The sequence below is a fragment of the Culex pipiens genome, chromosome 3 (genome assembly GCF_016801865.2).
Source record: "Culex pipiens pallens isolate TS chromosome 3, TS_CPP_V2, whole genome shotgun sequence".
In the NCBI taxonomy this organism is placed as follows: Eukaryota; Metazoa; Arthropoda; class Insecta; order Diptera; family Culicidae; genus Culex; species Culex pipiens.
This window is the reverse complement of record NC_068939.1, coordinates 124,667,339-124,695,088: the sequence shown is the minus strand read 5'-3', so window position 1 is coordinate 124,695,088 and position 27,750 is coordinate 124,667,339. Positions and strand designations below refer to the sequence as shown.

Sequence of the window (27,750 nt, the reverse complement as noted above, 5' to 3'; positions counted from 1 at the left end):
GACGTCATCACTACTGCTGCTGACCTCGTCGACATCACGCTTCTCAACCGGCGACGGTCGAAGATCGTCCTCCTCGGACTCCCGTTCCGACTTTATCTCTTCCTGCGAAGTCGAAGTCGACGGCAGTTCCTCCTTGATCTTCAACTCCTCCTCCGAGGGTTTCTCCTCCTTGGGAACGTCCTCCTCGTCAGGTTCCTCGTCGGAAAAGTCACAGCACTCGCACACGACCACCTTGCCGCGTCGATTCGACGTGACGGCAAACGTGCCCGGCTGGGGCAGATAGAACTGGCACTCGACCAGGCGGTAATTTTCGTAGCAAAACTTGCACTCGACATTTGCTGGTTCTGGTTGCTGGTGTGGATGGTGCTTGAACGGGGATCCTCCGGCGCCCCACAGGTTCACGTTTGGCGGTGGTGGATGGATGATGCTGTGCAGGCCCGAGTACGCGTAGTTGACGTCGTACCACTGGGGAAGTAGGGTGGCGGCGTTGGCCGAGCCGCCGACCGCCTGGATGACCTTGCAGTAGTTGAGGATGCGCTTGACCTTGTCCTGGGCGGAGGTGGCCGCTGGAAAGGATAAAAAAATAGTTAATAAGTTTTAAATGCATGAATCTATACTTCAAATCTTTTTGAAATATCAAGGTTAAGTTTCAGAAATGTTTTAATTTTCAACTTTGAAAATCTTATCTTTGTATTGGCACCAAGACTGCAAAAACTTGAACATGTGTGCAAATAAGTTACAGTCACTGGCCACCAACGGCGCCCGCCATGCCAGTTTGAAGATCTCGAGTTTAGGAGCCATTTTTTTGTAGATTTTGCTCGGTTTGTTCTAGATGTCGTATCGAGGTGCTCGTGGATGTTCGTTCGTTTGTATATGCATGGGATGAACTCATGCCAAATATGAGCCCTCTACGACAAAGGGAAGTGGGGTAAAACGGGCCTTGAAGTTTGGGGTCCAACAAACATAAGAAATCTTAAATTAGCTCGCACTTGCGTAAAACTTGATGTATTCCAATTTTCTTAGAATGTCTTTTGAAGCACTTCAAAATGTGGCATAAACATCCGCGATTGCTTTAACGATTTTTCTATGACAAACTTTTTACAACGTTAAATTTTGCTCTGTATGCCATCAAGACTGCAATCAAGACTGCAATTTTTGGGATCTCCAGAAACACGTCGACCTCGGAGTGCTGTTCGCTACTCCCACATATTGCATGCAAATTTTTGCTTGTGTGCAACAGCGACGAAACTTTGGAGAAAAACCATTCGGCCTGTCTAAATATTTTTGAAAAATTCAAAGTGCACGTGTTTCTGGGGACCCTAAAATTTATGCTCCCCCTCGAGTTTAGCCTGCGCAGTCATTTTTGTTGGTCAGTGTTATTCACGTAGGTTTGAAGTGTTGCTCCAAAAAAAAGATGATTGGAAAACACTTTGAAAAACTATTGTCGATTGTCCACGATCCATACAAAACATATTTTTTTTGTATACAGATTCCCAAAAAAGGGTCCACGTGGTTTATGGATGGTCCCCTTCCGTCGGGCGGGAAAGTAAATTTTGGCCCCGGTCTAACCTAGAGGTTAGGTCGTTAGCCCAGTCCAGGAGTAGGAGTCGTCTCCCTGGGTGCTGTCTCGGTGGAGTCGCTGGTAGGCAGTTGGACTCATAATCGTCAGTTCGAATCCGGCGTGGATGGGAAGCTTAGGTGTAAAAAGAGGTTTGCAATTGCCAGTTAGGTGTAAAAAGAGGTTTGCAATTGCCTCAACAATCAAGCCTTCGGACACCTAGTTTCGAGTAGGAATCTCGCAATCGAGAACGCCAAGGCAATGCTGTAGAGTGAATATTTGATTTGACTTTTTTTTAAATATTTTGCATTTTTGTAAAAAATTTAAAAAATTAAAAGACGTTTAAATTTCAGAAAAAAAATAAAATTAAAACAAACTGAAGTAGGTAAAATTGTTAAGCCTTTTAATAATGTTTTGATATTCTTCAGTTTTTTTTATTTCTTCATGAAATAAAATAAAAGAGCTTAAGAATTTCTTTAGTTTAAAATTTATAAAATTTCTTGACATTTTTAAATTATTAGCTCTTTTTTTTGTGCATTTTGTTCTAAATTTAATTTTTTTTACAAAGCCTAAAAATTAAAAAAAGAAAAAACTAAAAAGGTTAGCTGTTAATACTTTAAATACTATTTAAAAAAAAAAACTTAAAAACTGGTTGTTGTTAAATCTAACTTTAAGTGAGACGGCCCCTTTTTCAAAATTTGTGTAATATATTTTTCAATTGCAAATTTGATTTCCCATTAAGAACAAAAATAATTAAAAATAGAGAAAAAACGTTGTTGGTACCTTCCTCACATTCATAAAGTTAATACAGTCCAGACTCGATTATCCGAAGGCCTCGGAAAAATTTTACTTTGGATAATCGAATCAAGAAAAAAAAAATGTTGTCTAATTTTTGATTGTAGAGCTCAAGTCTGGAGCAACACGAGAAAAGGGCGGATAAGCATTTTGACAGCTGGAACTATTTTCCAAATTTTGAGCCAACAGGTAACTTTTCCACAAAATTCGAATTGTAAAACAATAGCTGGCCTTCCCAGCTACCTTTTAACACTGCCAATTTTGTTAAATAGTAACCCGTTGGCTCGGAATTTTCAAAATAGTTCTGCCTGTCAAAATGCTTATGCGCCCTTATCAAATGTTGCTCCAGAAGTATGGCCTTACACTACGCTAAAATGATTTAGAACTTTTAAATCCAAGATGGCGGCCAAAATGGCGGTGATTTAATATTAAAAAAAAGTATTTTATTTTTCAATAGGCAACCAACTACACAAATTCGACTAAAATGGGGTCGCAGAACTGGTTTTTTTATTGTTAGAAAAAAGGACTTGAAAAAATATGTTATTTTTCGCTATCTGGTATGATCCGTTGTCAAAATCGGTCGACATCTTGCTTGTTACAGTAATAGACACAGCATTCTAGCAGAAATGTTCCACCGTTCTAGCAGGATTCTGACAGAACCAGCTCTGCTAGAATATTTCGTGACTGGGGAAGTCCTCTAGGATGACCCAGGACATTCCCGTTTGACAGCTCAACGTGGTGGACGCGTTTTTCCTCTGTTGTTGCTGCGCGCAAAGTGCTTGTGGATGGAGGTGGAAGATTCCTCCGACGACGAGTTTCTTCCCGTTGGCGGAACGCGGAAGCGGAAGAAGACAAGTGACGACGGAGCCGACGTCGGAAATGGCAACGAGGAACAGCTCCTCAACAACAACAAGTTTAGCCCGCTGGTGGAGAACAACAACAACAACAACAATGGTAACCCAGCCGGGAAAGGAAGCGTCCCACCGGTTCCAGTGGCCAAGAAACCACCTCCTCTGGTGGTAAAGAATATGAGCTTCGGCAAGCTGAGGAGTGTAATGTTGTCGTGCACAACCAAGCCAAGTTACAAGCTGACTCCGTTTGGGATCAAATTGCTGTGTATCTCCGAGGACCGTTTTGAAACTGCGCGGGCCCACTTGATTGCGAACAAAGTGGAGTTCTATACCCACGAGAAACGAAGCGAGCGGCAACACCGCGTCGTCATCAGAGGACTTCCACCGGCTTCACCTGAATTCGTCAAGAAGAAACTCAAGGAATCGCACAACCTGGATGCTGTGGAGGTGCATGCCATCAAGAGAAAAGGAGAGTTCGCCTCATCGACGGAAGCTGAGTGAAATCAAGCTTCATGGGACCAGGAACTGCCACCTCAAGGGGAGGTGCAACAACTGTGGGGGTCCCCACAAGACGGACGAGTGCAAAGTCCAAGAAGCAGAGCCGAAGCGGTGTGCCAACTGCTCTGGAGCCCACGAAGCCACGGACCGCAGCTGCTCCAAGCGTGCGGACTTCATCCGGAGGCGCCAGCAGGCGTCAAAACCGAAACCGCCGGCAAGGAAGGCGGAGAAGCAGAGTCCAGCATTTCCGGTGTTCTCTTTCGAAAAGTGAAAGATAGCCCTCGACCTGCAGGAAGCAGCCAAGGTGGCTCCCGAGGCGGTGGAGCCACGGATGAGGAAGCCGGGGAGGTGCTCTACAGTTCGGCTGAGCTGTGGGGCATCTTCTCCGAGTACATCGGCAAGTTCAAGACCTGCAAGACCCGCTTGGAACAAGTAACCCTAGTCAGTTACTTGATCTCGAAGTACGGAGTATAAGAAGTTATTTCTGTTATTATTATATATTACATTTTAATTTCATCCTCGGTCCCAACCTGGTCACAGTACCTAATAGGACCTAATAAAAATAAGTTATGAAAAAAAAAGTTGTTACAACAGTGCACTGTAGCCTTCCATACTTACTGAAGCAGTCTGGGTAGGATCCGATTTCAAAATCTTGAAGTTTCGACTTGTTTCTATGGTATGCCTCTTGCAGAAACGGTTCAAATGGATAGAAACAAGAGAAGTCATGTTTCAATCGTGCTAAAACATATCAGAACTCATAGTTTTTGCTGATACGCTTCGAATGAAGTCAAGATGATCGAAATTTATAATAAAATATAGATTTTATGCATGATTTTAGAAATAGCAGAAATACGATTGTTTTACATTTTTACCCAAAATACTATTAGAAAAATAAAAAAATATATAAAAAAAAATGCAAATAAAAATTCTATAACATTCTATCCAGCTTTTTAAGCGAAAATGGCGTTGGAATGGTAAACGCCCGAAATGTTAAAATCACGCAGTGGTACCAACATTACGGAAAAAGTGTGCCATGGCATGACAGCCGCATTTTTTTTCTAATGTTGGTGCTACTGCGCGATTTTGACATTTCGGACGTTCAACATTCAAACGCCATCTTCGCTTAAAAACCTGGATACAAAAGCAAAAAACAAAAATTAATTGGGGTTTATCCGAATAGGTTGATATTTTAGTTTTTGTCAACTATCCTTTGCTGAAACATTGAAATGATCCAATCGGTCTTTAAAACATAACAAACGTCAAAGCAGCCAGACACACTGCGTAAAGTTTACCGCAAATATGAATCGTTGAACTGGGATGAGCTTGCATTAATGTTGAAACAACGAATATCACAATTAAAGTATTATCACTCACCTCCCAAGTTCTGCACCGGCGTCACAAACGGCCCAAAGAATCCTCCTGCTCCCCCTGCTCCTCCTACGCCGGGGGGCGAAAACGTCAGAATGCTCCTCACCGGCAGCGTACTGGTCGGCGACCCGTTGACCATGCCCGTTGGCGGCGTCCTCAGCAGCTGGTGGGCGGCCGGCGACATCACGATGGTCTGCAACATCGGGGACACGGTTGGCATCGTCTTCGCAGGAGTTACCGGTTCCTGTGGAGGTTCGGATTTGGGTTCTGGCGCCACAGGCGCCGAACTTGGCGGATCTTCTTTTGCCGGATCTTTTTTCGACTTCTTCTTCTCCGGATGCTTGATGTTGAGAAAGTCGGTTTTCTTGCGGATCCGGAAGCTTCGCGTCCGTCCAGGGGACGGTTCCTCGGGGGTATTTTCGGGCATTGGTTCGTCGGTGGGTGGTTGATCCGGCTTCTGGGGTGTTTCCTCCGACGGAACGTTTTCGTCCGTCTTGTCGGGTTCTTCGAGTGGTTTCGATCGTCGGGTCGACTTGCGCGGAGTCCACGATTCGTCCTCCGGCTCTGATGAGGAGACATCTTCCGGGTCGCTTTGGGCTGGCTGCTTCGCAGCCGTTGGCAGGGCGTTTTCGGGTAGCATCTTGACGTTTGGAGCGGCTCCAACCGGTTTGGGAGGGGACGTTAGTAGGACGATGTTGCCGGTTTGGTTCGGGAGACCGCCGTTCAGGACGTAGGCGATCGGGAATCGCTGGGCCGGGTTGACGGGGATGGCTTTGGGGACGTTGGTTCCGAGGTTCGTCGTGATGATCGCCGGCATGCCGTTGATCATGAGCTGTCCCGGAGGGACAACGGAGCCGTTGACGAGGAGTGGAGTCCGCGGCGGGACTCCGTTTGGGGTTGGGTTCGTTCGCGGTGAGGTTATCGGAGTTGGGATTTGAAGTGGGGACACTGGAGGAGAAGTTACGGCTGGTTTGTTGGGCTTCTGTAGCCGGAAGCTCTTCAAGCTGTCGGAAACCTTCATCGGCGGGACTAGCCGAGGTTGCTGGATGGGTTGTTGACCTCCGAGGATGATTCGACTAGCGGAGATGAGCTTCCGGTCCGGGACGGTCTTGCTGTTGCTGTCACCAAGCACCTTGGGGATCCCCAGGAGAAGTGGTTGTCCGGGATTGGTCCCGGCTGCCGGCAGCGGGAGTTGATACTTGATCGGACTACTGATCAACGCGAGGGCCGGCGGGCATCCGTCGACAAACTTGGGCGGACTTTCGTACAGGTTGAAGATCGGGCTGTGACTAAGGACCACCTTGACCGTGTTTGGCGGTGGCGGCTTGAGATCTATCGGACAGTCTTTCTTCTCCACGGGAGGTTCATTACAAGGTTCGTCCGATGTAATGTTTGAATCTTTACTTAAGTCTTGTTGATCTGAACTTGCATTATTAGCTTCTTTCGAGACGTTCTCAAGATCGACGTCGCTTTTGGGAGGATCATCTTTGCGATCCTCCTCAACCTTCTCCTCCACCAACTCTTCACCAACTTGTTTATCAGCAGGTTTTTCCTCCCGAGCATCCAGACTCTCCTCAGAAGTCTCGTCCTCAGTCGCAAGACTTCGCGACTCCGATTCGACCGAGTCTTCCTGTAGAATACACTCCGGCAGGCTCTCACTAACCTTCACGGGATCGTCAAACAGCAGTGACGGACCCTCGGGGACCTTTTCGTCAAGCGGCGGTTCCTCTTCTTCCTTGGAAGCTTTGACCTGTTCCGGAGATATCGGCACCAATCGCGGCACGACCGTCGGCAGAACCGGCTTCACCATGATGTGGATCTTGTTGGGGGACGTCGGAGGGGAGGTCACTTCTGAGCAATTGGTGTTGGTGTCTTCCGTGTTGATCATCTGGCGCAGATTGCCGAACAAGCTGGACGCGGTGTCGATCTTGATGACGTTCGGACCGTTTGGAGTGGGTTGGGGTGGTGGTGAGCATGGGACGAGTGGGGGAACCGGAAGTTTTGTAGCGGTTGGTGAGGTGGGGTTGGAGCTGGGTTCGGTTTTGACCTGGAGCTGGGCGGCGGCGGCGGCCGCCATTACGATGCTGTAGTTGTTGATCTGCTGCTGCATGAGCAGGTTGTTGATGAGGAGTTGCTGCGGGCTGAGCATGAATGGGAGGGGCGGAGGAGGTGGCGATTGGAGGGATTGTTCCTTCTTGACGTCGGGTTCTGTTTTGACGTTGACGCCATTCGAGGAGCAACCCTCGCCAGGTTCCTCTTTGGTAGCCTTTATAAGCATCGGTTGAGAGGCCGTGTGCTGCTCCTCTGGCAGTAGCAAGGTTGCGTGAGCAAATATCGGATCCTTGAGCCGGTGGTACTCGGGAACTTCGATGTTCAGGTGTTTCATGACCAGCCGCATCACTTCATCACACTTCCCGTTGAGCTTAATACTCGACACGTTATCCTTGGGCGTCCACTGGAGGTTGATGATGAACAGCTTAGGACGTTTCTTGATTGGCCTGTCCATGGCCCACAGCCAGGTGTACTTCCGGAGTACCTTCAGGCTCGAGCCCAGACATAGAATGGCGTCAGTCTTTTGCGTATGAGGAGTGACCCCTGCCCAGTTCAGGGGCCACTTGAGCTGTCCACGCTCTCCAAAGTGTACAATCGTGTCTACCAGCGGCTTGCCACACTTCCTACACCGCCGGTTCGTATTGTGGTTGTACAGCTTAGTCAACTGCGTCGTATCAAACAACCTCCAGTACTCCACGTTCGGCTTGCAGCTCTTACAAACCTCCACGTACATATTCCCATGAACCTCCGACAGCGACCTCCTCGGCAGTCCCGACCGCAAATGCAATCCATCACAATTCTGCGAAACCACGTGCTTCAAAATGCCCCTCCGGTGCAGCTCAAACAGCGCCATATGCGTATACGTAGGATCCGCCAGCGAAAGATCGTACTCCCCAATGTCCTTACCCTGTGCCAACAGCGTCCAAATGCCCTGGCTCCCCCGATAATCAGGAATCTTTGCCGACGTACTGATCCCCGCGCCCGTGTAGACCACCAAATGGTTCGACCTGGCGATGGCCTGCGCCAGCCGGAGCGCTTTTGCCTCCAGCTCGTCCGGATCGTCTTCCGTTTCCAGCATGCGCTGCTTGTACTCGACGCGACGCTTTCGCCGCTCCAGCACCTGCTTCACCAGCGTTTTGTGATTGCCCAGCACGCGCTCATCCTCTAGGGAACGCTTCGATTCCGGCTTGTTGAGAATGGCGGCGACCTGAAAAAAGAAGATGATGTTCAAAGTGTCGCCGGCAGTAGCGTTTCCCAAACACCGACGTGAGTTTCCAGATGCGAGTTCTATTGTTGCTGAACACGATGGTTGACAATTGGGTTTGTTGGAAGCGTCTTCGTTTTGTCCTTCAAGATTTGTTCCACGAATCAACTATGATTTGAGTTGAGGTTGACTGGATTCGTTGTCCATGTTCATGATCCGGCTTCTTTCTATAAACTTCATAGTTTCACGAATCAAATTTGATTTGAATTGAGGTTGACTGGAATCTTTGTCCATGTTCATGATCCTGCTTCTTGCTATAAACTTCATAGTTTCACGAATCAAATTTGATTTGAATCGGGGTTGACTGGAATCTTTGTCCATGTTCATGATCCTGCTTCTTTCTATAAACTTCATAGTTTCACGTATCAAATTTGATTTGAATTGAGGTTGACTGGAATCTTTGTCCATGTTCATGATCCTGCTTCTTGCTATAAACTTCAGAGTTTCACGCATCAAATTTGATTTTACTTGAGGTTGACCGGATTCCTTGTCCACGTTGAGGCTTGAATATTACGTCGGTGTTTGGGAAATGCTGCTCTCCGATTGATTCAAGCCATCAAAGATCACCACCCTGAAAGAAAACAACCCTCCCATCTCGACCCGAACTCACCTTCTTCCAGAGGTCCAACTTTTTCTTCTTGGGACATTCCGCAGCCTTGTCGGTCCGGCGACTCCGCTTCGTCCCCTGCTCCAGAATCGCCGAAACCTTAATGCCTGCCTTGAGGCGCATCATCAGCTCGGCTAGATTTCACCACACGCGCTCTCCAATAAGTCCAAAATCAGTCATCCATTATCATCTCGTAATTAAGCAGCAGCAGTAAGAGCAGAATCCATTATCCTTTCCTTTGTTGATGTCCCCTCCGTCATGGACTGGATGGTGTGAGGCACGACGAGGAAAGGGATTCGCTGTTCTGGAACTATCTTTTCGCCAAAAAAGCGTTCAAAATCCAACTTTTTCCCCCAAACCAACAGTCGCAAACACTTCCGCGTCACCTGCGGGTACGGTTCCGGTGCGAATTGGCCCGGTTTTGCGTCGATTTCCGGCCGAAAAGTGCGAATAATGTTGGAGCCTTAATTGCTTTTATTATTGTTTATTTATTTCTTCTTCTACTTCGCATGATGGAAGCATCACGCAGAACCGCAGCAGGCGAAGCAAGCACGCTTGATGACACACGACGAATAAGGGGAATGATGCATCGAGCAAAGGGGAAAAATGCCAGGGTCGTACTGCAGGGGGACGGAATCGATGATCGTGAAAGTCCTGTGGATGAGACTAATATGAGACAAAATAAATGGAATTTTAGAAGGAAATCATTATGTTTCTGAGACGTTACTCAACACCTCCTAATTTCATATTTTAAAAATAGCCATGGTCCATTTAACCTTGGGATTCGAACTCAAGACCATTGAAATGTGAAAGCAAGGGCCTATCAACTAAGCCACCGAACCAGGACGGATCTGGATTAGGACAACTTAAGGAGCTATTACACTACCACAAACAAACAAACTCGAACTTTTTCGCGTTTGACAGTTTGCGGCAAACTCTCAAACAAGGCAAAATGTATGCAGGCTGACGTTTGTACAAACAAATCCAGGCAAACTGTCAAAAAGTGCGAGTTTGTTTGTTTGTTTGCCGTAGTGTAATAGCTCCTTTAGAAGTGGAATTACTCTGTAAATGTGAGAAAGGCATCAACTACTAATCGTGGATTAATAAACGTTTTTTCATTTTAAAGGCTGATACGCAGATCGTAAGGAACGCAAAACTCCATATAAAAAACGCCCAAGAAATGGTCAAGGAAACGGCCGAATTTCATAATGCAGAATCTTAAAAATATCAAACAGATTTATTTTTTTGGTCAAAATCTCGAAATGCAATTAAAGAAGAAGTTGTCTTAAAAATAATCATACAAATATAAATTTTTTGACTGAAAAATTCATTTATAAAAACATCTGGAATTTTTAAATTCAACAATACAAAGAATTCAAAAATAAAAATTCAAAAATATGGAAAAACAAACATTTAAATTTCAGAAATTTCAAATAACAAATAAATTTGAGAAATAATAAAGGAAATTTCAACAATTTTTTATATCTGAAATTTGGAAATTCAAAATAAAAACTATGCAGAATTGAATAATAATTTAAATATTAAAGTATTTATAAATTCCAAAGCTCAGAAATTAAAAAAAGAGCGAGGGGAGCAGAAATGTAAAAAAAAGATCGAAAGGGTCGAAGGCAGTCTTAATACACTCCATACAAAATTTTCAAAATTTGTATGGAAATTTTGTGGGGGGGGGAGGGGGGGGTTTCTTATAATCTAGATTTTTGCGTTACCTTATAGGCTAGTATGCTGATCGGAAGGAAAGGGGTCAAGAAACAGCTTTACGAACAGCAGAACAAAGGAGAGAGAGCGATTTCTTGGGGCTTTTCTTCACCCTCTCTGACTTGCTTGCGCTGCCGCTGCTGCCCATTTGATTTTTTTCTTGACCGGTTCCTTCCGAAGTGCGTATACCGCTTATAAAAGAATGCTTCCAAAACTGAAAAAAAAAATTCAGAAATTACAAGTCAAAATTACAAACGTTTTGAAAATCTGAAATTTCGAAATTCGAAAATAAAAATTTACAAAAAACCCGAAATTCTAAGATTCAAAAACTCTTTTTTTTTTGAAAAATAAAAAAAAAATCTAAATCTAAACATGTTAGCATGGTGCTCCCAACGAATAAACCCTTGAATAAACAAAATCTCGTGTCCCCACGATTCTTCCTACCCTGTCGATTCAGAATTGTGTTGTTGTATGAACACTCCGTGCTCAAACTCAACCCACTTCAATGAATCGTGTCTCTGCGATTCAAACATTACGCAGTAGGCCTGACCGCTTTAAAGTCTGGGATGATTCTATGTATTGTAATGCAATGGCGCACTACAGATGTTAATAAATGACAAGCAGAAAGCTAGGCGTAATCTAACCTAAGACTTTCTCCAGGATCCCTTCGAAAGATTGGCTGCGAGGGCTGAGGAGTGGCGTCCGCCGTCCAGTGACGTTTGTTCGTTTTGAGTAAGGGAGAGAGAGCATCGTCAGTGTTTGGGGTCATCGCGGTTTGTTGGTAAACAGATGACATGCTGGCGCTGTGCTCTAACGGTGGTGGGTGGTGTTGACTACCGAGTCAGGGTGTTGGGTGGGAGCAGGGTTGCGAATGAGCGAGCGCTCACGGAAAGCTTGCTCGCTCCAGCTGGAGCGTGAGTTTTTATCAGGTAGCTCGTGCTCGCTCACGCTCACCGGAGCGTTTTGCGCTCACGTGAGCTGGTGAGCGAAAGTAGGTAGTTATACTTCCCTGTTGAAGAATCTGCCTGTTTGAAACGAAGTTTCTAGAACTATCTCAGCACAGGCAGCAAAAACAAACAAGAAAGTGGTCAAACAAACAAAAGTATGCAAAAAATGGATATAGTCGGCGAACCGAAATATACGTTCTATTTTAAATTCAGAATTAGGCAGGAGGCAGAATAATTCACTCTTGAGTTAGCTAACAAAAAGCTTACCCATTCTTAATGTAAAAATTCATTGACGTGAAGAGATGCACTGATATGTACAAACAATTGAATTAATTGACAAATTATGTTTATTTTAAGTTTTTAGAATCCGACGTTTTGATTCAAAGCGGTTTAAAAAAACAAAAAAAAACAAAAAAGTAAAAATTGTGTTAATGGACCTTTAAAAAATTCTGCAGTAAGCTTTATAAAAGTTATAATCATCCCTCGTATTCGGAACATTTTAGAGAATGTCCCTTTTTTAAAAAAAAAAAAACATTTATTGAATCTGTAATTGAATATATTCAGAGGCTTGGTAGCGGAAGTGCTAAATATAATTTACTTGGGGGAAGAGGAGCCACCCTTTATGTGGTAAAACAAAACAATGACAATTTATATTATTTCATTCAAATTGGTTATTTCAAACACTAGCAATTTGGAGGGTTTTTTTTTTGTAAAAAGAGAACTGTTTCAACCAGGGTTGCGAATGAGCGAGCGCTCACCGAATGCGTGCTCGCTCCAGCTGGAGCGTGAGTTTTTATCAGGTAGCTCGTGCTCGCTCACGCTCACCGGAGCGTTTTGCGCTCACGTGAGCTGGTGAGCCAAAGTAGGTAGTTGTTTTTTCCCTGTTGAAGCATCTGCCTGTTTGAAACGAAGTTTCTAGAACTATCTCAGCACAGGCAGCAAAAACAAACAAGAAAGTGGTCAAACAAACAACAGTAAGTAATAAAATGGATTTAGTCGGCGAACCGAAATATACGTACTATTTAAATTCAGAATTAGCCAAGGGGCAGAATGATTCACTCTTGAGTGTGCTAACAAAGAGATAACCCATTCTTAATGTAAAAAATCATTGACGTGAAGAGATGCACTGATATGTACAAAAAATTGAATTAATTGACAAATGTTTATTTTAAGTTTTTAGAATCCGGAGTTTTGACTCAAGGCGGTTTTAAAAACACCAAAAAAAAATTTGTTTTATTGGACATTTAAAAAAAAAAACACCAGTAAGCTTTATAAAAGTTATAATCTTCCCTCATATTCGGAACATTTTAGAAAATGTCCATATTCAAAAAAACATTTATTGAATCTGTAATTGAATATTTTCAGAGGCTTGGTAGCGGAAGTGTTAGATAAAATTTACTTGACGGAAGAGGAGCCACCCTTTATGTGCTAAAACATAACAATGACAATTTATATTATTTCATTCAAATGAGTTACTTCAAAAACTAGCAATTTGGAGGCTTTTTTGTAAAAAGAGAACTGTTTCAACAATTTTACCCTATTTTCTAGAATGAGAAAGAGAAAGATTAACTTTATAAAAATGATCAGCCGTTTCCAAGCACTGAACGATTTATTAAATGGAATGACTTTTGTTTAATGGTTGCTCATTCTGATCCGCACGCTGGAATGGTAGCCAACAAACTGTTTAGGTACATAAAACAGTTTAATTTTATATTTTAATCAACCAAACATATAACATTGAATCAAACTTACCCCAGCATAAATCTTCTTGAATTATTTCATTGTTTTGTAAGTTTCTCTAAGGTTAACAGTCCTTTTGTTCACGCACTTCCCCCTTCCTTTGTTTCCACTGACATGCTGCGCCTTAAGTATAAAATCTAACTAGGATTGAAAAACAAAAAAACTGTCTCAAAAAGTTAAACGATTCGCGATACTTCCAAAGTGAGCGCTCCGTGAGCGAAAAATGAGCGCGAGCGCGAGCGTGGGGCAAACGCGAGCTGAAAAAATCGGAGCAAACGTGAGCGCGGGCAAACGTGAGCTAGCTCGCGCAGCGCTCCTCCTCACGAATGAGCGAAAAGTGAGCGCTCACGAGCGCGTGAGTGCGTGAGGAACGCAACACTGGTTTCAACAATTTAACCCTATTTTCTAGAATGAGAAAGATTATATTTATTTAAATGTTCAGCCGTTTCCAAGCACTGAACGATTTATTATACGGAATGACTTTTTTTTATGGTTGCTCATTCTGACCCGCACGTCGGAAAGGTTGTCAACAAACTGTTTAGGTACATACAACAGTTTAATGCTATATTTTAATCAACCAAGCACATAACATCGAATCGAACTTACCACAGCATAAATCTTCTTGAATTAATTCATTGTTTTGTAAGTTTTTCTAAGGTTTTCAGTCCATACGCGCTCATACCCTTCCCCCAGCAATTGTCTCCGCTTACCTTAATTATTATTAAGGTAAGGCCGATTAATTCGAAAATATTTATACTTTCATCTCTGACTATAGGTTTCCAAAATGGTTTGACCCTTGCGAATCCAATTTATTATTCCAAAACATAGTTAATGAAAATAAGCTATTCCAATTAAAATATAAAAAATTTTCCTAATTGATATTTCCACTGACATGCTGCGTCTTACGCAAAAGATCTAACGAGGATTGAAAATCAAAAACTTTCTCAAAACGTAAAACGATTCGCGATATTTCCAAAGTGAGCGCTCCGTGAGCGAAAAATGAGCGCGAGCGCGAGCGTGGGGCAAACGCGAGCTGAAAAAATCGGAGCAAACGTGAGCGCGGGCAAACGTGAGCTAGCTCGCGCAGCGCTCCTCCTCACGAATGAGCGAAAAATGAGCGCTCACGAGCGCGTGAGCGCGTGAGGAACGCAACACTGGGTGGGAGGCTCATTGGTTTAGTGATATTGGTTTGCGAGTGATCGGTGGCGGTTGTGTTTCAAAGATGGAAGGTGGACTTCTTCATCTATGAAAGCGAAAAATTTCTGCGAGTGGAGGATTATCAACTATCATCTGGTGAGTTCGTTCCATGTTGCGTGTTTAATTGATTTTTTTAAGTATGTGTGGGAGATATAGGCCCTTTTCTTAGTGAATCCTATTTTTTAATGTTCTTGGTATTTTTTTGTTTGTTTTATTTATTTCTGCCTTTTTGTGTTATTTTCGTCTCTTTTGTGTCGCTGTTTGTGTGCATGGGGTGATTGGTCTTCTTCTTCTTCTTTTTAATTTTTTTTTAGTTCGCGCGTTCGTTGGCCGATGAGTTTTTTTTTTTTTGTTCTCTTTATATAGTTTTCGATAAAAACGATCCGAGTTTGTTAGGTTTATCGCGTAACATAATTATTTTGATTCATCAAGAACGTCGTGTGGTGCGCGAGTATTTTTTGTGTTGAAAAGACCTTCCCATAGCTCCGTTGCTCGGAGGGCTCGAAGTCGGTTGTTTGTATGTTAAGCCCTCTCCATAGCATCGTAGCTCTAGAGGCAACGAAAATCAATACCTTATCTAGCCTACAGAAATAAGATCGGAAGGCACTTGATGGTTGAGTTCGTCGCGTCTATTCCGTAACAAATTCATGAACTAAATGATTATATAATTAAAAATCAGACTACGCTATCATTGCAGCATTGCGTTTAACACCTCATTTTATAAATAAATATTATTTGGTTTTATCTTGCCACAGCCGGCTGTCTAAGATTAAACCATTTCATTAAAAATTTAACAACAGTTAAACGGGAAATGTCTCATCCGCAGCATCCGATTGTTTGCCTTGAGAATAATATATAAAACCTTTCAACAAACACTATGATTTTTGGTCGCATCATCATCTTCTATGATGAATCCTGACCAAACACCCTATCCTACTAACAAGTTTTCAGGTTCCTGGCGCTCGTGGGGTGTAAGCACAGAGTAAATCAGCTGCCCTAGTAGCAACCTGCGCTAACTAACATTCCCGTCCCTTAAAATCGAGATCTACAAACTGACATGGCGGGCGCCGTTGGTGGCCAATGACTGTTACCTATTCGCAACTGATCTTGTTTTGGAAATCATGGTGTTTTATCTTCTCGGCGCATTCATACATGCTGTTGATAAGGGAAACACCACTAGATCGTCGAAGCCTATGATCAGTAGTGCTGAAAGGATATTACGGTTCTGTTCAGCAATGGAGAAGGACAACCATGGGTGGTCTCTCATGCTCATGCTCATGCTCCCTTCGAAAGATTGGCTGCGCTAGGGTTTGATTAGATTAGATTTTATAATATTATTTACAATTTTAAATTATTGATTTCTTAATTTTGTTTAAAGTTTTTTTTTGTTTTTGAATTAAAACAAAGTGGAATAAATAAGTAAAATTATGTTTTGAATCGAATCAATGAATCTAGATAAATCTACCTTCTTTTATTTAAGATTAAAAAAAAAATAAAGAAAAAATTGCATACGATTTTTGTATAAATTCGAGTAAAAAATTAACTTTCTTAGAATGATTAATCGCTTTCAATGATGCACCCCCTTAAAACGCTTGATCCCCGTGAAATCGTGACTAATCATCAACCAAGCCATTTTCATCGAGTTCCATCATCATCATCGATCATCACATTCTTCCCTTCGGCCCAGCCGTCAAGAACATCGCGTGTTGCGTCAAAAATGACAAGATTCCAAATGGAAAACAATGGCGAGCAGATAAAAAAGTTCGTTTTCGGCAAGCAAAACACGACGGAACCTGCTGAAAAGCTAGAAATCGTAATCCCCGAGGTAGGTTGAACCGCTTGAAAGCGCGGCTTCGGCACCGATTGATCGATTTGTGGTTTTTTCCGACAGCTTCTTCTACCGGGATATTCGTTCTACACCTGGCCATCGGCACCGATTCTGGCGTGGTTCCTGTGGGAACGTCGACTGTCGCTGATCAACAAGCGGGTTCTGGAGTTGGGTGCGGGCACCGCTCTGCCGGGGATTCTTGCGGCCAAGTGTGGCGCCCACGTAACGCTCAGCGATTGTACGACCCTGCCGAAGACGCTGCAACACATCCAACGGTGCTGCCGGTTGAACGGTCTCGCCCCGGGCAAGGACATCGAAGTCATTGGCCTCACGTGGGGACTGTTCTTGGACCAGATCTTCCAGCTGGGTCCCGTTGATCTGATTCTCGGGTCGGACATCTTCTACGATCCGTCGGTTTTCGAGGAAATCCTCGTGACGGTATCGTTCCTTCTGGAAGCCAACCCCCAGGCCAAGTTCCTGTTTGCGTATCAGGAACGCAGCGCCGACTGGTGCATCGAAACCCTGCTCAAGAAGTGGCACCTGTCCTGCAACGTGATCAGCTTGGACAATCTCAGTGCCGAGCTGGGCGTCGATCCGCAGGAGTTGATGGGCAATCACACCATCCACTTGCTGGAAGTTACGCGACGATCTTGAATCAAACCAAGCCAAGCAATGTCTTCGCCGGGAGCCGCCACGGCCTTTGCCCGCGGGGTGCAGAAACTCTTCATCGGCAATCTGCCGTGGACCGTTAGTACAAAGGAGCTGCAGGGATACTTTTCCAAGTTTGGCCACGTTCAGTCGTCGAACGTGATTTACGACAAAACCACCGGACTGAGCCGCGGCTACGGCTTCATTGTGTTCAGTACCCGCGATGGGTACGCAAACGCGACCAACAAGCCGTACCACACGCTGGAGGGACGGCTGCTGGACGTGCAGCCGGCGGCGTCGTGAGATTATGTAATCATGTAATGTTATGTAGAAGTTGAACGGGACAATATATAGTAAGTTTTAGAAAAAAAGAGTGGGTGGTTTTAGTCTGTTTCTGTAGTAATCGATGCGATTGAGATATCACATCAACCCTCCACTCAAATCTAGAGTTTTTTTTTAATGTCCTAGGTATAAGCTATTGTCTTTGATGTGTTTAGTGCCGTGGCAGCGGAATTCAATAATTTAAACATTAACGGCAACCTTCCCATATCGCCCCATATGCTTGTTAAATTTTCGTGAAAAAAAACTGGATTTCGTCAAAGAAATTTGATGTAATAAAAGTATCTAGAAATCTATAGATTTAAAAAAATATTTAAAAAAGCCCTCAAAAACCCATAGTAATGTGCCGAAGATTTGATTACCCAAAATAAATCTTTTCCAAGGCCTTCGGATAGTTAATTCTGGACTGTACTTAGAAAAAAAGATAAAAAAATGAAACTGAAAAAAAAAGCCTTTTTTTTCTGTAATTCTGTAATTCTGTAATTTCGGAATACATTCGTCCGGCTTCAGCTGAAGATTCATGCTGTCCCATATTGCATGTTCGAGTGTAGACCTACGGAAAACCTTGACGCGAGGAGAGGTGTATGAACCGGTACATGAGCCACCTACGACATAATTCCTCGGGCGGCCCAGGTCAACTCGAAGTTACCCCAGGCACCCCCAGTGCAGGACACATTGGGGGTAGAAAGTGGATAGAATTTTCAGTGAATACAATAGTTATGACAATATAGGTTCATATAATCCTTATTCCTTGATCTTACCTTTTGACACTATCAAACCTAGCAATATTACTATTGCATCTTACCATTTCCTTTTGATAGTGTCAACCTCAAACCTTCATCCATTGTACAATTAACGCAGAATTTCCACTATATCCTTCATGCGGAATCGTCGTCTACCTTCTTCACCTTGTTATCACTTAACCACGACGCGATATTGTTCTCACATTTTATTGAGCTTCAACGATTGTTATTCACGCACTTATAAAAATACTTGTTCTGTTTTGTTGCTTTGTCTACTTTAATTTTGGACATGATTATCTTTTCACTGTGAAATACACACTGTTGGCTGATACAATGACTTTTTCGGTCATCGTATGCTCGCAAGGTACATGAAAAAGAAAAAGAGAAAAAATGGGATAAGTACAATGTAAAATCACGCTTATCAACGCGGCCTACAAAATCCTCTCTCAGATCCTCTGCCGTCAGCTGTCACCCCATGCAAGGAGGTTCGTGGGGCCCTACCAAGCGGGCTTCACTGGCGCGCGCGCCACCACGGACCAAATATTTTGTCTTCGACAGATCCTCGAGAAATGTCGTGAGTACAACGTGCCCACACATCACATCTTCATCGACTTCAAGGCAGCCTATGATACAGTCGACCGCGAGCAGCTATGGCAGATTATGCACGAGAACGGATTCCCGGATAAACTGATTCGGCTGATCAAGGCTACCTTGGATGGTGTGATGTGTCACGTGCGTGTTTCGGGGGATTTAGCGGAACCCTTTGGATCACGCCGAGGGCTGCGGCAAGGTGATGGCTTATCCTGTGCGCTGTTCAACATCGTCCTTGAGGGCATTATTCGAAGGGCGGGCATCGAAACGAGTGGCACGATCATGAACAAGTCCTACCAGCTGCTTGCTTTTGCCGATGACATCGACATTGTAGCAAGAAACCTGGAGACGGTGAAAGATGTCTACACCCGACTGAAGGTACAAGCAAGACGTGTAGGACTTGGCATGAATACGACGAAAACAAAGTACATGAGAGGAAGGGGCTCGAGGGACGTCGGCCCCCCAAGTCTCACCCCTCTAGCTGTGGATGATGATGAGTTGGAGGAGGTGAGCGAGTTCGTGTACTTGGGATCGCTGGTAACCGCCGACAACGACACCAGCAAAGAGATCCGGACTCGTATTTTTGCTGGGAATCGTGCGTACTTCGGATTACGGAAGACCCTCACTTCGGATCGGGTGCAACGCCGCACGAAGCTGACGATGTACAAAACACTGATTAGACCGGTAGTCCTCTATGGCCACGAGACCTGGACGATGCGGCAGGAGGACGAACGTGCCCTTGGAGTTTTCGAACGGAAGGTGCTACGAACGATCTACGGTGGAGTGCAGGTGTCTGACGGAGTGTGGCGACGACGCATGAACCACGAACTGCACGCGCTTCTTGAAGAACCGACCATCGCCACCCAGGCGAAGATCGGGAGGCTCAGATGGGCCGGCCATGTCGCCCGAATGGACGAGAGCCAGCCTGTCAGACTGCTTTTTGACCGCGCTGAACCAGCTGGCGGAACAGGCAGAAGAGCAGGGAAACCGCGCGCACGGTGGGGAGATCAAGTGAATGGTGATATCCGGAAGATCTGTAACCTGGGAAATTGGAGAGTAGCAGCACAAGACCGAGAAAGATGGAAGCGTCTTCTTGCTACAGCACGCGTACCTGGTGCGCTATGCTGATTGGTATGGTATGTACAATGTAAAATAAAATCGAACATTGAATAACAGACTAACACAGAAAGAAAGAATAAAGAAACCTTATTTATTGCAACTAGACAGAACTACCAACATATAACGAGAAGTTTACTAGAAAACAACTGAAGTTGTGAAATATGGGACGAGACAAACAAACTTGAATAGTTAACATATACATATATTAAAATAGATTGAACGTACCTTTAATCATATTAATAACAGTTATGCCCAAATTTCTTACCAATTTTTTTCAGCAGTTACATTTCTACAATGATGTATTGCGATTCCAAGTTAGAATAATTGAGTAGTTAAAGTTTATGGGGTAAGAGACAAGTTATAGCAATAGCAAAATAAATAGATGGATAGATTTTACTAAATTTTATCTTAAAAGAATAGGAAAAATCGAGCTTGTTTTTGAAAATAGCCAATGCACCAAGAGCAAACATACAGCATGTCACGTTCACACCGTATGGAGTAAATGTGATAAACTATATGTCCACATTCAAGACATCACCTTTTTCAAAATACAGGAAATGATAGAAGGTAGACCCCATTCTGTACAGTGGAAGATTTCTGCAACACCTTGGACTCGGACCAGACTTTTTGTCTGAAATAAGAGAGAAAGACAAATATTAAATTGTGGTATTATCACTAAATCCTATCATCCTTTCACCCCCAAGACATGGTCTATCCTTCGTGCCTTCGTGTCTTGGGTGATGGCGAATTCTACCTTCTTCAATGATCTTCGGACCACCTCCAACTAGAATTCACAACAGGACCTCCCTCGGCTCCAGTTTACAACATGACAGCGACGAGAACACAGCCGAATGGAAGTTGACAGTATCAAATGCATGCTATACCCTTTGCTTTGCTGGATACTTACTAATAGCAAAGGGCGAGAGTCCTGCGACACTCAGCAATCATGAATACTGCCCATTTGCCACAATTGCAACGGCCTTTTTTTTTTTTAAAAAAATAGGTCCTAAGTTAACATTCCATAGGTTGCTTTCCCTGAGGTGTCAGGATAAGGTCCAGCTTGTGATGATGATATGTTTCGGATAATCGAGTATAGACTGTACACTCAAATCCCGCTGGTTTGTCACTTTTTAGTTTGACACCCCTTTTACACGGAGTTCACACACACGACTGAACGTTTGATTTGATAGTGTGCGTGAGCGCCGTGTAAAAAGTGACAGTTCGTCACTTTTTAGTTTGACTTTGACCAACCAACGGGGCACAAACAAAAAAAAAAGTGTCAAACGAAAAAGTGACCAACCACCGGGGGTTGAGTGTATTTAGATTCTTTTATATTTTTTAGCTTTTTATAATTGTGTTTCTTAAAATTATTAATTTTTGTTTCTAAACATTGAAATTTTTGGATTCGGATCTTTAAATTTTCAAGCAAAAATGTATGGAAAATAAATAAATTTTAGATTTTTTTAAACTTGGGATATTTATATTATTTAGATTTTTGAAAACAATCTTCAAACACATATCGAAATATTCTCGATCGTTGGTCGCAGGGTTGTACGTTGTATCAGACTTTCAGTTCTCAGCGACTTGCGATCACCATGAGCATGAGCATGGTTGACTGCCAATGAGCTGCTACTCCGTTATTGATAGATCAGCTGAAGTTAAACAATGAATCAAAACGTTGACTGTTTAACTTCTGTAGATCCCGACTTTATTGGTCAATACCGACGCCCTCCCAAGAAGCCTGCAGTTCAAAAAAGGGAGGAATGTTAGTCCGATAGTTGAAGTTGCAGACTCATCAAGCACATAGTTTTTCGCTATATACTTGTTAACATCGCATGAGACCGTTGAATCCACAGCATCTCCTTCAAGCATCACGGGATTAATATTTTTTTTGGGTTAGTAGGATAAGGTATTGGCTTTTCGATGCCTCCCGAGCTACGATGCTATGGGGAGGACTTAACACATATTCACCCGACGTCGACCCCTCCGAGCTACGAAGCTATGGGAAGGTCTTTTTCAACACAAAAACACTCGCGCACCACGCAACGTTCTTGCTGAATCAAAATAATTTTGTAACGCGACAAACCCGACGAACTCAACCATCAACGTGCCTTCCGATCTTCTTTGCTTTCTGTTAACCGGATAAGGTATTGGTTTTCGATGCCTCCCAAGCTACGATGCTATGAGGAGGACTTTCATCCTTTATCACGTGTGACACTGGCAAGCGAGAAAAAAGAGAAGAGAACTCACAAGCTATAGTGACGTTCTAAATACTTCCTGATATGTTGGTGCAGGAATCATCAAATGATAGCTTTTTCTATCACTCAGTGCATCTCCAGCGCGGGTAGCAAACATCGAAGCAAATCAAATTTGCACCCGACGTCAACCCCACCGCGGTACCTGTCGCGGTAGCAAATTTGCTCTCAGTTCTTCGGGATTTCACTTTGCTACCCGCTATTCTGCTGGTTTGCTACCGTGGCAAATGGAATGATGCACGGAAAATTGAATCATGCACGGAAAAAACCTTTTTTTTAATTGTTTTTTTTATTAAAAAATATTTGAAAAAAATTAAAAAAAATTAAAAAAAATATAAAATAAAAAAAATATTGACATAAACTTTGAAAAATATTTGCAACGGCCTAATTAGAAAAAAAATAAAAAAAAAATTAAGAAAGCTAAAAAACATTGAAAAAAAATAAAATTTAAATGGTTCTTTTATTTTTTTTTTTTTGGGAGGGTGATCCAGCCGCACATCATTGATGTCGAAACCTCTAAACTGGGTCCTCGTCCTGTCACGTCCGTCAGTAGTCTTGTCGTACATTACAACTAGAATCAGATCTGCCAATGAATTAGTACACTTCGACCAAATAAACACTGACGCTGTATGGATCTGACTCTAGAATAAATGCACAGTTGTGTGTTATTCATAAGTCCAAAATGTTCAATTATTCATATAAGTCCAAATTTTCATTTGCGGATAACTACCTAACTTGAATTGAATACAAGATTTTAAGTAACCTATCCGAAAGCTACTCTTATCTCAAATCCCCGAAATTTTAGATAATAGCCAAAAAATCTAGAACGTTTCTTTTAAAACCTGTCTGGCTTCTTGAAAAAAAAAACAAACAAAAATAGATTAACAGTACATATTTTACAAGTAGTGAATTGAAAAAGAGACGACCATTTGATCGTCAAAATTTCAGTAGATCCTCGATTCGCAACAATGGTCGATACAATCATAATCCGACAACCGTTAGTTCAACAGATCAACGAATTTAGTCCGATATCATTTCACTATTGATTGATCGAGACTCTATGGAAATTTTGACAAATCAGAATGGTTTTTATGCTACTTGAATGAAAATCACCGATTCTGATAGAATTACTAAATTCACTGTTACTAATTTTGTCCCTAAATAACTAAAGGCAAAGTATAAAAAGTTGATATTTATAGTTAAAATCCTAAATTCTACAAAAACTAAATTTTTAAAAACCCGCATCCTAACCTGACACCCACATTAAGATAGGGAAAAATCACATATGTAGCGGTTCATTGTACAAATGTGATATTTCCACTATCGGAGAACCTCCTTGTCTCGATGACAGCTTACCGGCCATCGATTAAGCCCTGAGACTGCGCCAAAGTGGGTTCTCGCAGCATGAAGTGGTGTCCATGTGTAAAAATGGAAGCTTCAGCAATATACTGAAAAATTCGATTCGAATTCCACATCGAATCAAATCATACTCTTTGCCAAACAAGCATCAAACCTATGACACTCATTATGACAAAGCCCAGGGTTAAATGTTTTTTTTTAATTATAACTAAAAAAAATTAAAAAAAATCAAAAAAATTAATTTTTTTGAATTTTTAAAGTTTTAATTTTTGAATTTTTGAATTTTGGGATTTTGGAATTTTAAAATTTTTTAATTTTGGAATTTTGGAATTTTGGAATTTTTGAGTTTTTTGACTTTTTGAATCATACATCATACATAAAGCAGACATACAACAATCTCCGAAACACGCATTCAAAACTTTGCCCCCGGCTTGCCGGTACTTGGCGGGTATCAGAAAATGAGTACCCGACAGGTACCGACACATATTTTTCTTTTACAGATGAACTTGAGATCAAATTTGATACCTGCTTTGCTACGCGCGGTGGGAGACTCTGGGGCAAACTCGAGAGCAAATTTGCTGGGAATCAAATCGGGTAGCAAATAGTTTAACTTTCGACATTTTCGAAAAATGAAATTCTATGAAATTTTCAATAGGATTTAAAAGTTTAATAAACTTTTGGCATTTCTAGGCATGAATCAACACATAATTATTGATTTTGAAGGTAAACGAGAGCAAAAAATGATAAAAACCCATATTTGCCCCCCGCGGTGGGCTTGTTTCGGTGGCAAATTTGTACAACACTGGTTGATCGTAATTTGGCGATGGTAGATCGAAAAATTACGATCGTAACTATTTTTTCTGAAAAGTCATAAGCTATAACCTACAATTTTACTGAAGAATTTTCAGTGAAGATCAACATTTTTTGAACATTATTTTGCAGATTTAGTATGAGCAGCATTCAAAATTGTTTGGAGACTTGTACGACAATACAAAGAAAAGTCAATTTGCTTAAACGTAAAGAAAATTCAACTACAACAATCGTGTAAAAATAGGTTTCAACGTCAAGAGTTTCGAATGACCGGCTAAAAATTTGTGTTTTTAACTTTATTCTTCAGAAAGATAGGCTTACAATAATTTGGTACTTTTTTTTTAAATTAAAATATTTATCAAAATTATTGTATGGATACAGGTAACAACGTTTTGAAAAGTGCTTCCAGGAAAAAAAAAATCAAAGTGTCATGTCATCCCAAGAATGTACAGGAAAGTGAAATTGGATTTTTTTTAACGGCTTTTATGCCACCAACTGGGCAAGACCCTACACTCAGACATAGTTAGAAAGCAATGGACTTTCTCAAATTTTCTACAAAATGACGCAGTGTAAAAAGATGTTTTCATAACATACCTCTTCATTTTAATCGCTATCCTCCAGCTCACTCGCGCCAATTCCCAGCTCTTCATCGCACTCCTCTCGCGTAATCTTCTTCTTCTTGCACCGCTTCAACGCACGGATATCATTGGCCAGCTCCTCCAGCTCTTCCCGCGAGAACTTGGCCTTCTTCTTCTTTACCACCTCCAACTCTCCGGCCTCAACGGCAGCTTTGCGTTTCTGCTTCGCCTCCCGCCGCTTCTTCCGGATCTCTTTCCGGTCTTCCCGCTCCTGCTTTGCCTGCTCCCACGGAACCGTTTTCTTCTTCAGCAGTTTGTTTTTGCTCTTCCACTCGCCGGTTTCCTCGTAGATTTTCACCTTGTTGTCGTACGAGGCTTGCTTCTGTTTGTCCTTGTACGCGAGCTTGTTGCAATCGACTGGGTCGGCGGGTCCTTTGAAGGATTGCTTGAAGTGGTCCTTCATTTCGGGCATTCGGGGGAGTTGGAGCAGGCCGTAGGAAGTTGCTACCTTGCCCAGGTCGAGGTCCTTGAGACGGAGGATGAGGTTGCATTCGTGTTTGCTGTACGCCTGGACGTGGGACACGAAGGCACGGTTGGCCTTGTCGAAGACGCCGCGGTCGGATTTCTGGAGGCGGTGCAGGACGTTCAGGGTTTTGGTGAGCTTCTTTTCGGACACTTCGAAGGAGACTTTTTTGAGGGCGACCTTCTGGTTGCGGGTGAGGAACTCCACGTAGGCGTCTTCTGTTGGCAGTAGCATAATGAGGGCGTTGCCTTCTTGGCCTTGGCGGGCGGTTCGGCCTACGCGGTGTACAAAGGCGGCCGCGTTCGAGGGAGGATCCCACTGCAGAACCCAGTCTACCTCGGGGATGTCTACGCCGCGAGCGAGGACGTCTGTGCAGAGTAGAAGGGCGGTCTCGGATTCGCGGAAATCTGTGAGGATTCGATTCCGTTGGGCTTTCATCTTGCCGTGAAGGGCGAGGACCTTCATCGGTCGCATGAGCTCGGCTAGGGCCACACCCCAATATTCTACGCAGGCACAAGTTGGGAAGAAGATCATGGCCTTTTTCAAGTCCTGCTTCCGGATAAAGTCCAACAACACCGCCAACTTAAACTGCGGCTCAACAATAACGTAGTAATTCTGCAGCAACTTTGGCGTACTGACGGCGGCCTTCTCCTTCACGCTGACCAGCACCGGATTCCTCAATCCCGCCCTCATCAAATCGCGAACCTCCTTCGTCTGCGTGGCCGAAAACAGCCCCGTTCTACGCTGCCTCGGCAAATACCCCAGAATCGTATTAATCGTCGTCTCAAACCCCAAATCCAGCAGCCGATCCGCCTCATCCAACACCAACAGCTCCAAACTCTTCACCCTAGATGCCATGTTCAAATCCCCCTTCCGCTCAAACAAATCCTTCAACCTCCCCGGAGTGGCCACCAACACCGTCGCCCCCTCCCTCACAATTCCACTCACATCCTCCTCGACCGAATTCCCACCAATCAACAACTTCTGCGAAAACTTCCCCAACTCCTCGTGCCCCAAGAACTGCCCCAGCACGTCACTAATCTGCGTGGCCAGCTCCCGCGTCGGAGAAACAATGATCGCCCCCACCTCAGCCTTCTTCCACGCCGAGTCCCTTTGCCGTTTCAGCAACAGTTCCACCAGCGGAACCACAAAGGCCAGCGTCTTGCCCGACCCGGTGACCGCCTCGGCGGCCACATCTTTGTACGACAGCAGCAGCGGAATCGTCGCGGCCTGTAAAGGTTCCGGAATCAATTCCTACTCAAACTACGCCAAATTGGAAACTCACCTGAACGGGGGTCATTTTCTCGAAGCCGAGCTGCTCGATCACCTCCAGCACAGGCGGGCTGAGCGGTTTGCCCAGGTCGGTCCATTTGGAGCTTGGACGGGACATTGTTATCAGCGCATTTGGGGGAACCGCGGTAACAAACGGAATGTCGCGGAACTTGCACGTGCGCTTGTTTTTGTTTTTCGCTCGCAGGTGAGTTTGACAGTTGCCAAAGGCTTTGGACGAACTGGTCGAAAAGTGGAATGTCGGGTCGAAAATATAGGGTCGGGTGCGCGATTTTTTGGGCATAATGAATGCACGTTCAGAATAACTCTGTTTTCGTCAGAACCGAACTAGAACCGAAAGCTTTCGGAGAAATGAGTAAATGGGGCATCTGTCAGATTTGAGTGAATTACACTCAATTTTGGTTGAATTTCACTAAATTTTTATTTACTCATTTCTGAGTACACGAAAAATCCAGTTATAAATTAACAACGATCTGTGTAAGAAAAATACACAGTTTGTTTTGGGATTCGAAAAAGATATGTCGATACACTCATTTAAAATAAGACCATTTAATCCATTTTTTAGAGCAGTCCAATAGAAATACAGGCTCCTTATTTCTGATCATTTTTTTTTTCATTTTCATGCAAAAAAATAAATTGATAAGACAACATCAACCATATATGGTTCCCTATATCTAGAGTAAATTTTCAAAACAACCTATCCCTCATGGGTTTCCTATGCAGATAGGACCTTTTGAAAATTTAATCGAGATATATAGGATATATATATATATATATATAGGATATATATATATAGGATATATATAGGAACGCTGTCAAGTAGGACCTTTTCTGTAAAGAAGGGCCGCGCAGATATTTTTTTAAAATTGATTTTAAAATCCGTTTTAAATCCTTTGCGGTCGTACAAAGTGTCATTGTACTAAGAAAAATAAACTTTTTGGTTGAAAACAATAATATCACAAATTTAAGCTTAATTTTGGGACCCAATTCTCACCGGTAGATCGGTGGAACGCCCTAAAACAAAAAATGTCCTTCAAATCAAAAAATAAATGTGCCTCTGTTGTGATTTTGGAA

General features: G+C 43.2%; 4 protein-coding genes across 5 annotated transcripts; 2 read left to right on the top strand and 2 right to left on the bottom strand.

The window, feature by feature from the left end:
- Window positions 1–438: 438 nt before the first annotated feature.
- LOC120412921 (probable ATP-dependent RNA helicase DDX55 homolog) lies at window positions 439–26,855 on the bottom strand. 2 transcript variants are annotated; one of them, XM_039573552.2, is made up of 3 exons: window positions 26,672–26,855; window positions 24,880–26,616; window positions 439–566 (listed from the first exon to the last, which is right to left on the bottom strand). In XM_039573552.2, exons 1-2 carry the CDS (start codon window positions 26,774–26,776, stop codon window positions 24,889–24,891), a joined length of 1,833 nt encoding a protein of 610 aa, XP_039429486.1. In that variant the 5' UTR covers window positions 26,777–26,855; the 3' UTR covers window positions 439–566; window positions 24,880–24,888. The 2 variants fall into 2 exon arrangements, with proteins under 2 accessions (XP_039429486.1, XP_039429487.1); XM_039573553.2 differs by lacking the exon at window positions 439–566 and adding an exon at window positions 9,532–9,659.
- Window positions 5,069–9,129, bottom strand: LOC120412919 (NAD-dependent protein deacetylase Sirt7). The gene is made up of 2 exons (XM_039573551.2): window positions 8,997–9,129; window positions 5,069–8,329 (listed from the first exon to the last, which is right to left on the bottom strand). Exons 1-2 carry the CDS (start codon window positions 9,117–9,119, stop codon window positions 5,069–5,071), a joined length of 3,384 nt encoding a protein of 1,127 aa, XP_039429485.1. The 5' UTR covers window positions 9,120–9,129.
- LOC120412922 (histone-arginine methyltransferase METTL23) lies at window positions 16,261–17,075 on the top strand. The gene is made up of 2 exons (XM_039573554.2): window positions 16,261–16,418; window positions 16,485–17,075. Exons 1-2 carry the CDS (start codon window positions 16,311–16,313, stop codon window positions 17,073–17,075), a joined length of 699 nt encoding a protein of 232 aa, XP_039429488.1. The 5' UTR covers window positions 16,261–16,310.
- Window positions 17,094–17,372, top strand: LOC128093542 (SRA stem-loop-interacting RNA-binding protein, mitochondrial-like). Its single transcript, XM_052710775.1, has one exon. The coding sequence runs from the start codon at window positions 17,094–17,096 to the stop codon at window positions 17,370–17,372; it is 279 nt and encodes a 92-aa protein (XP_052566735.1).
- Window positions 26,856–27,750: the final 895 nt, after the last annotated feature.

Bases quoted from the DNA above. Each gene is read 5' to 3' on its own strand.
- LOC120412919 (XM_039573551.2), bottom strand. From the start codon at position 9,119: ATGATGCGCCTCAAGGCAGGCATTAAGGTTTCGGCGATTCTGGAGCAG. The intron at 8,330-8,996 runs GTGAGTTCGGGT...TTCTTTTTTCAG, and splicing joins AGTTGGACCTCTGGAAGAAG to GTCGCCGCCATTCTCAACAA.
- LOC120412922 (XM_039573554.2), top strand. From the start codon at position 16,311: ATGACAAGATTCCAAATGGAAAACAATGGCGAGCAGATAAAAAAGTTC. The intron at 16,419-16,484 runs GTAGGTTGAACC...TTTTTCCGACAG, and splicing joins TAGAAATCGTAATCCCCGAG to CTTCTTCTACCGGGATATTC.
- LOC128093542 (XM_052710775.1), top strand. From the start codon at position 17,094: ATGTCTTCGCCGGGAGCCGCCACGGCCTTTGCCCGCGGGGTGCAGAAA.
- LOC120412921 (XM_039573552.2), bottom strand. From the start codon at position 26,776: ATGTCCCGTCCAAGCTCCAAATGGACCGACCTGGGCAAACCGCTCAGC. The intron at 26,617-26,671 runs GTGAGTTTCCAA...GAACCTTTACAG, and splicing joins AGAAAATGACCCCCGTTCAG to GCCGCGACGATTCCGCTGCT.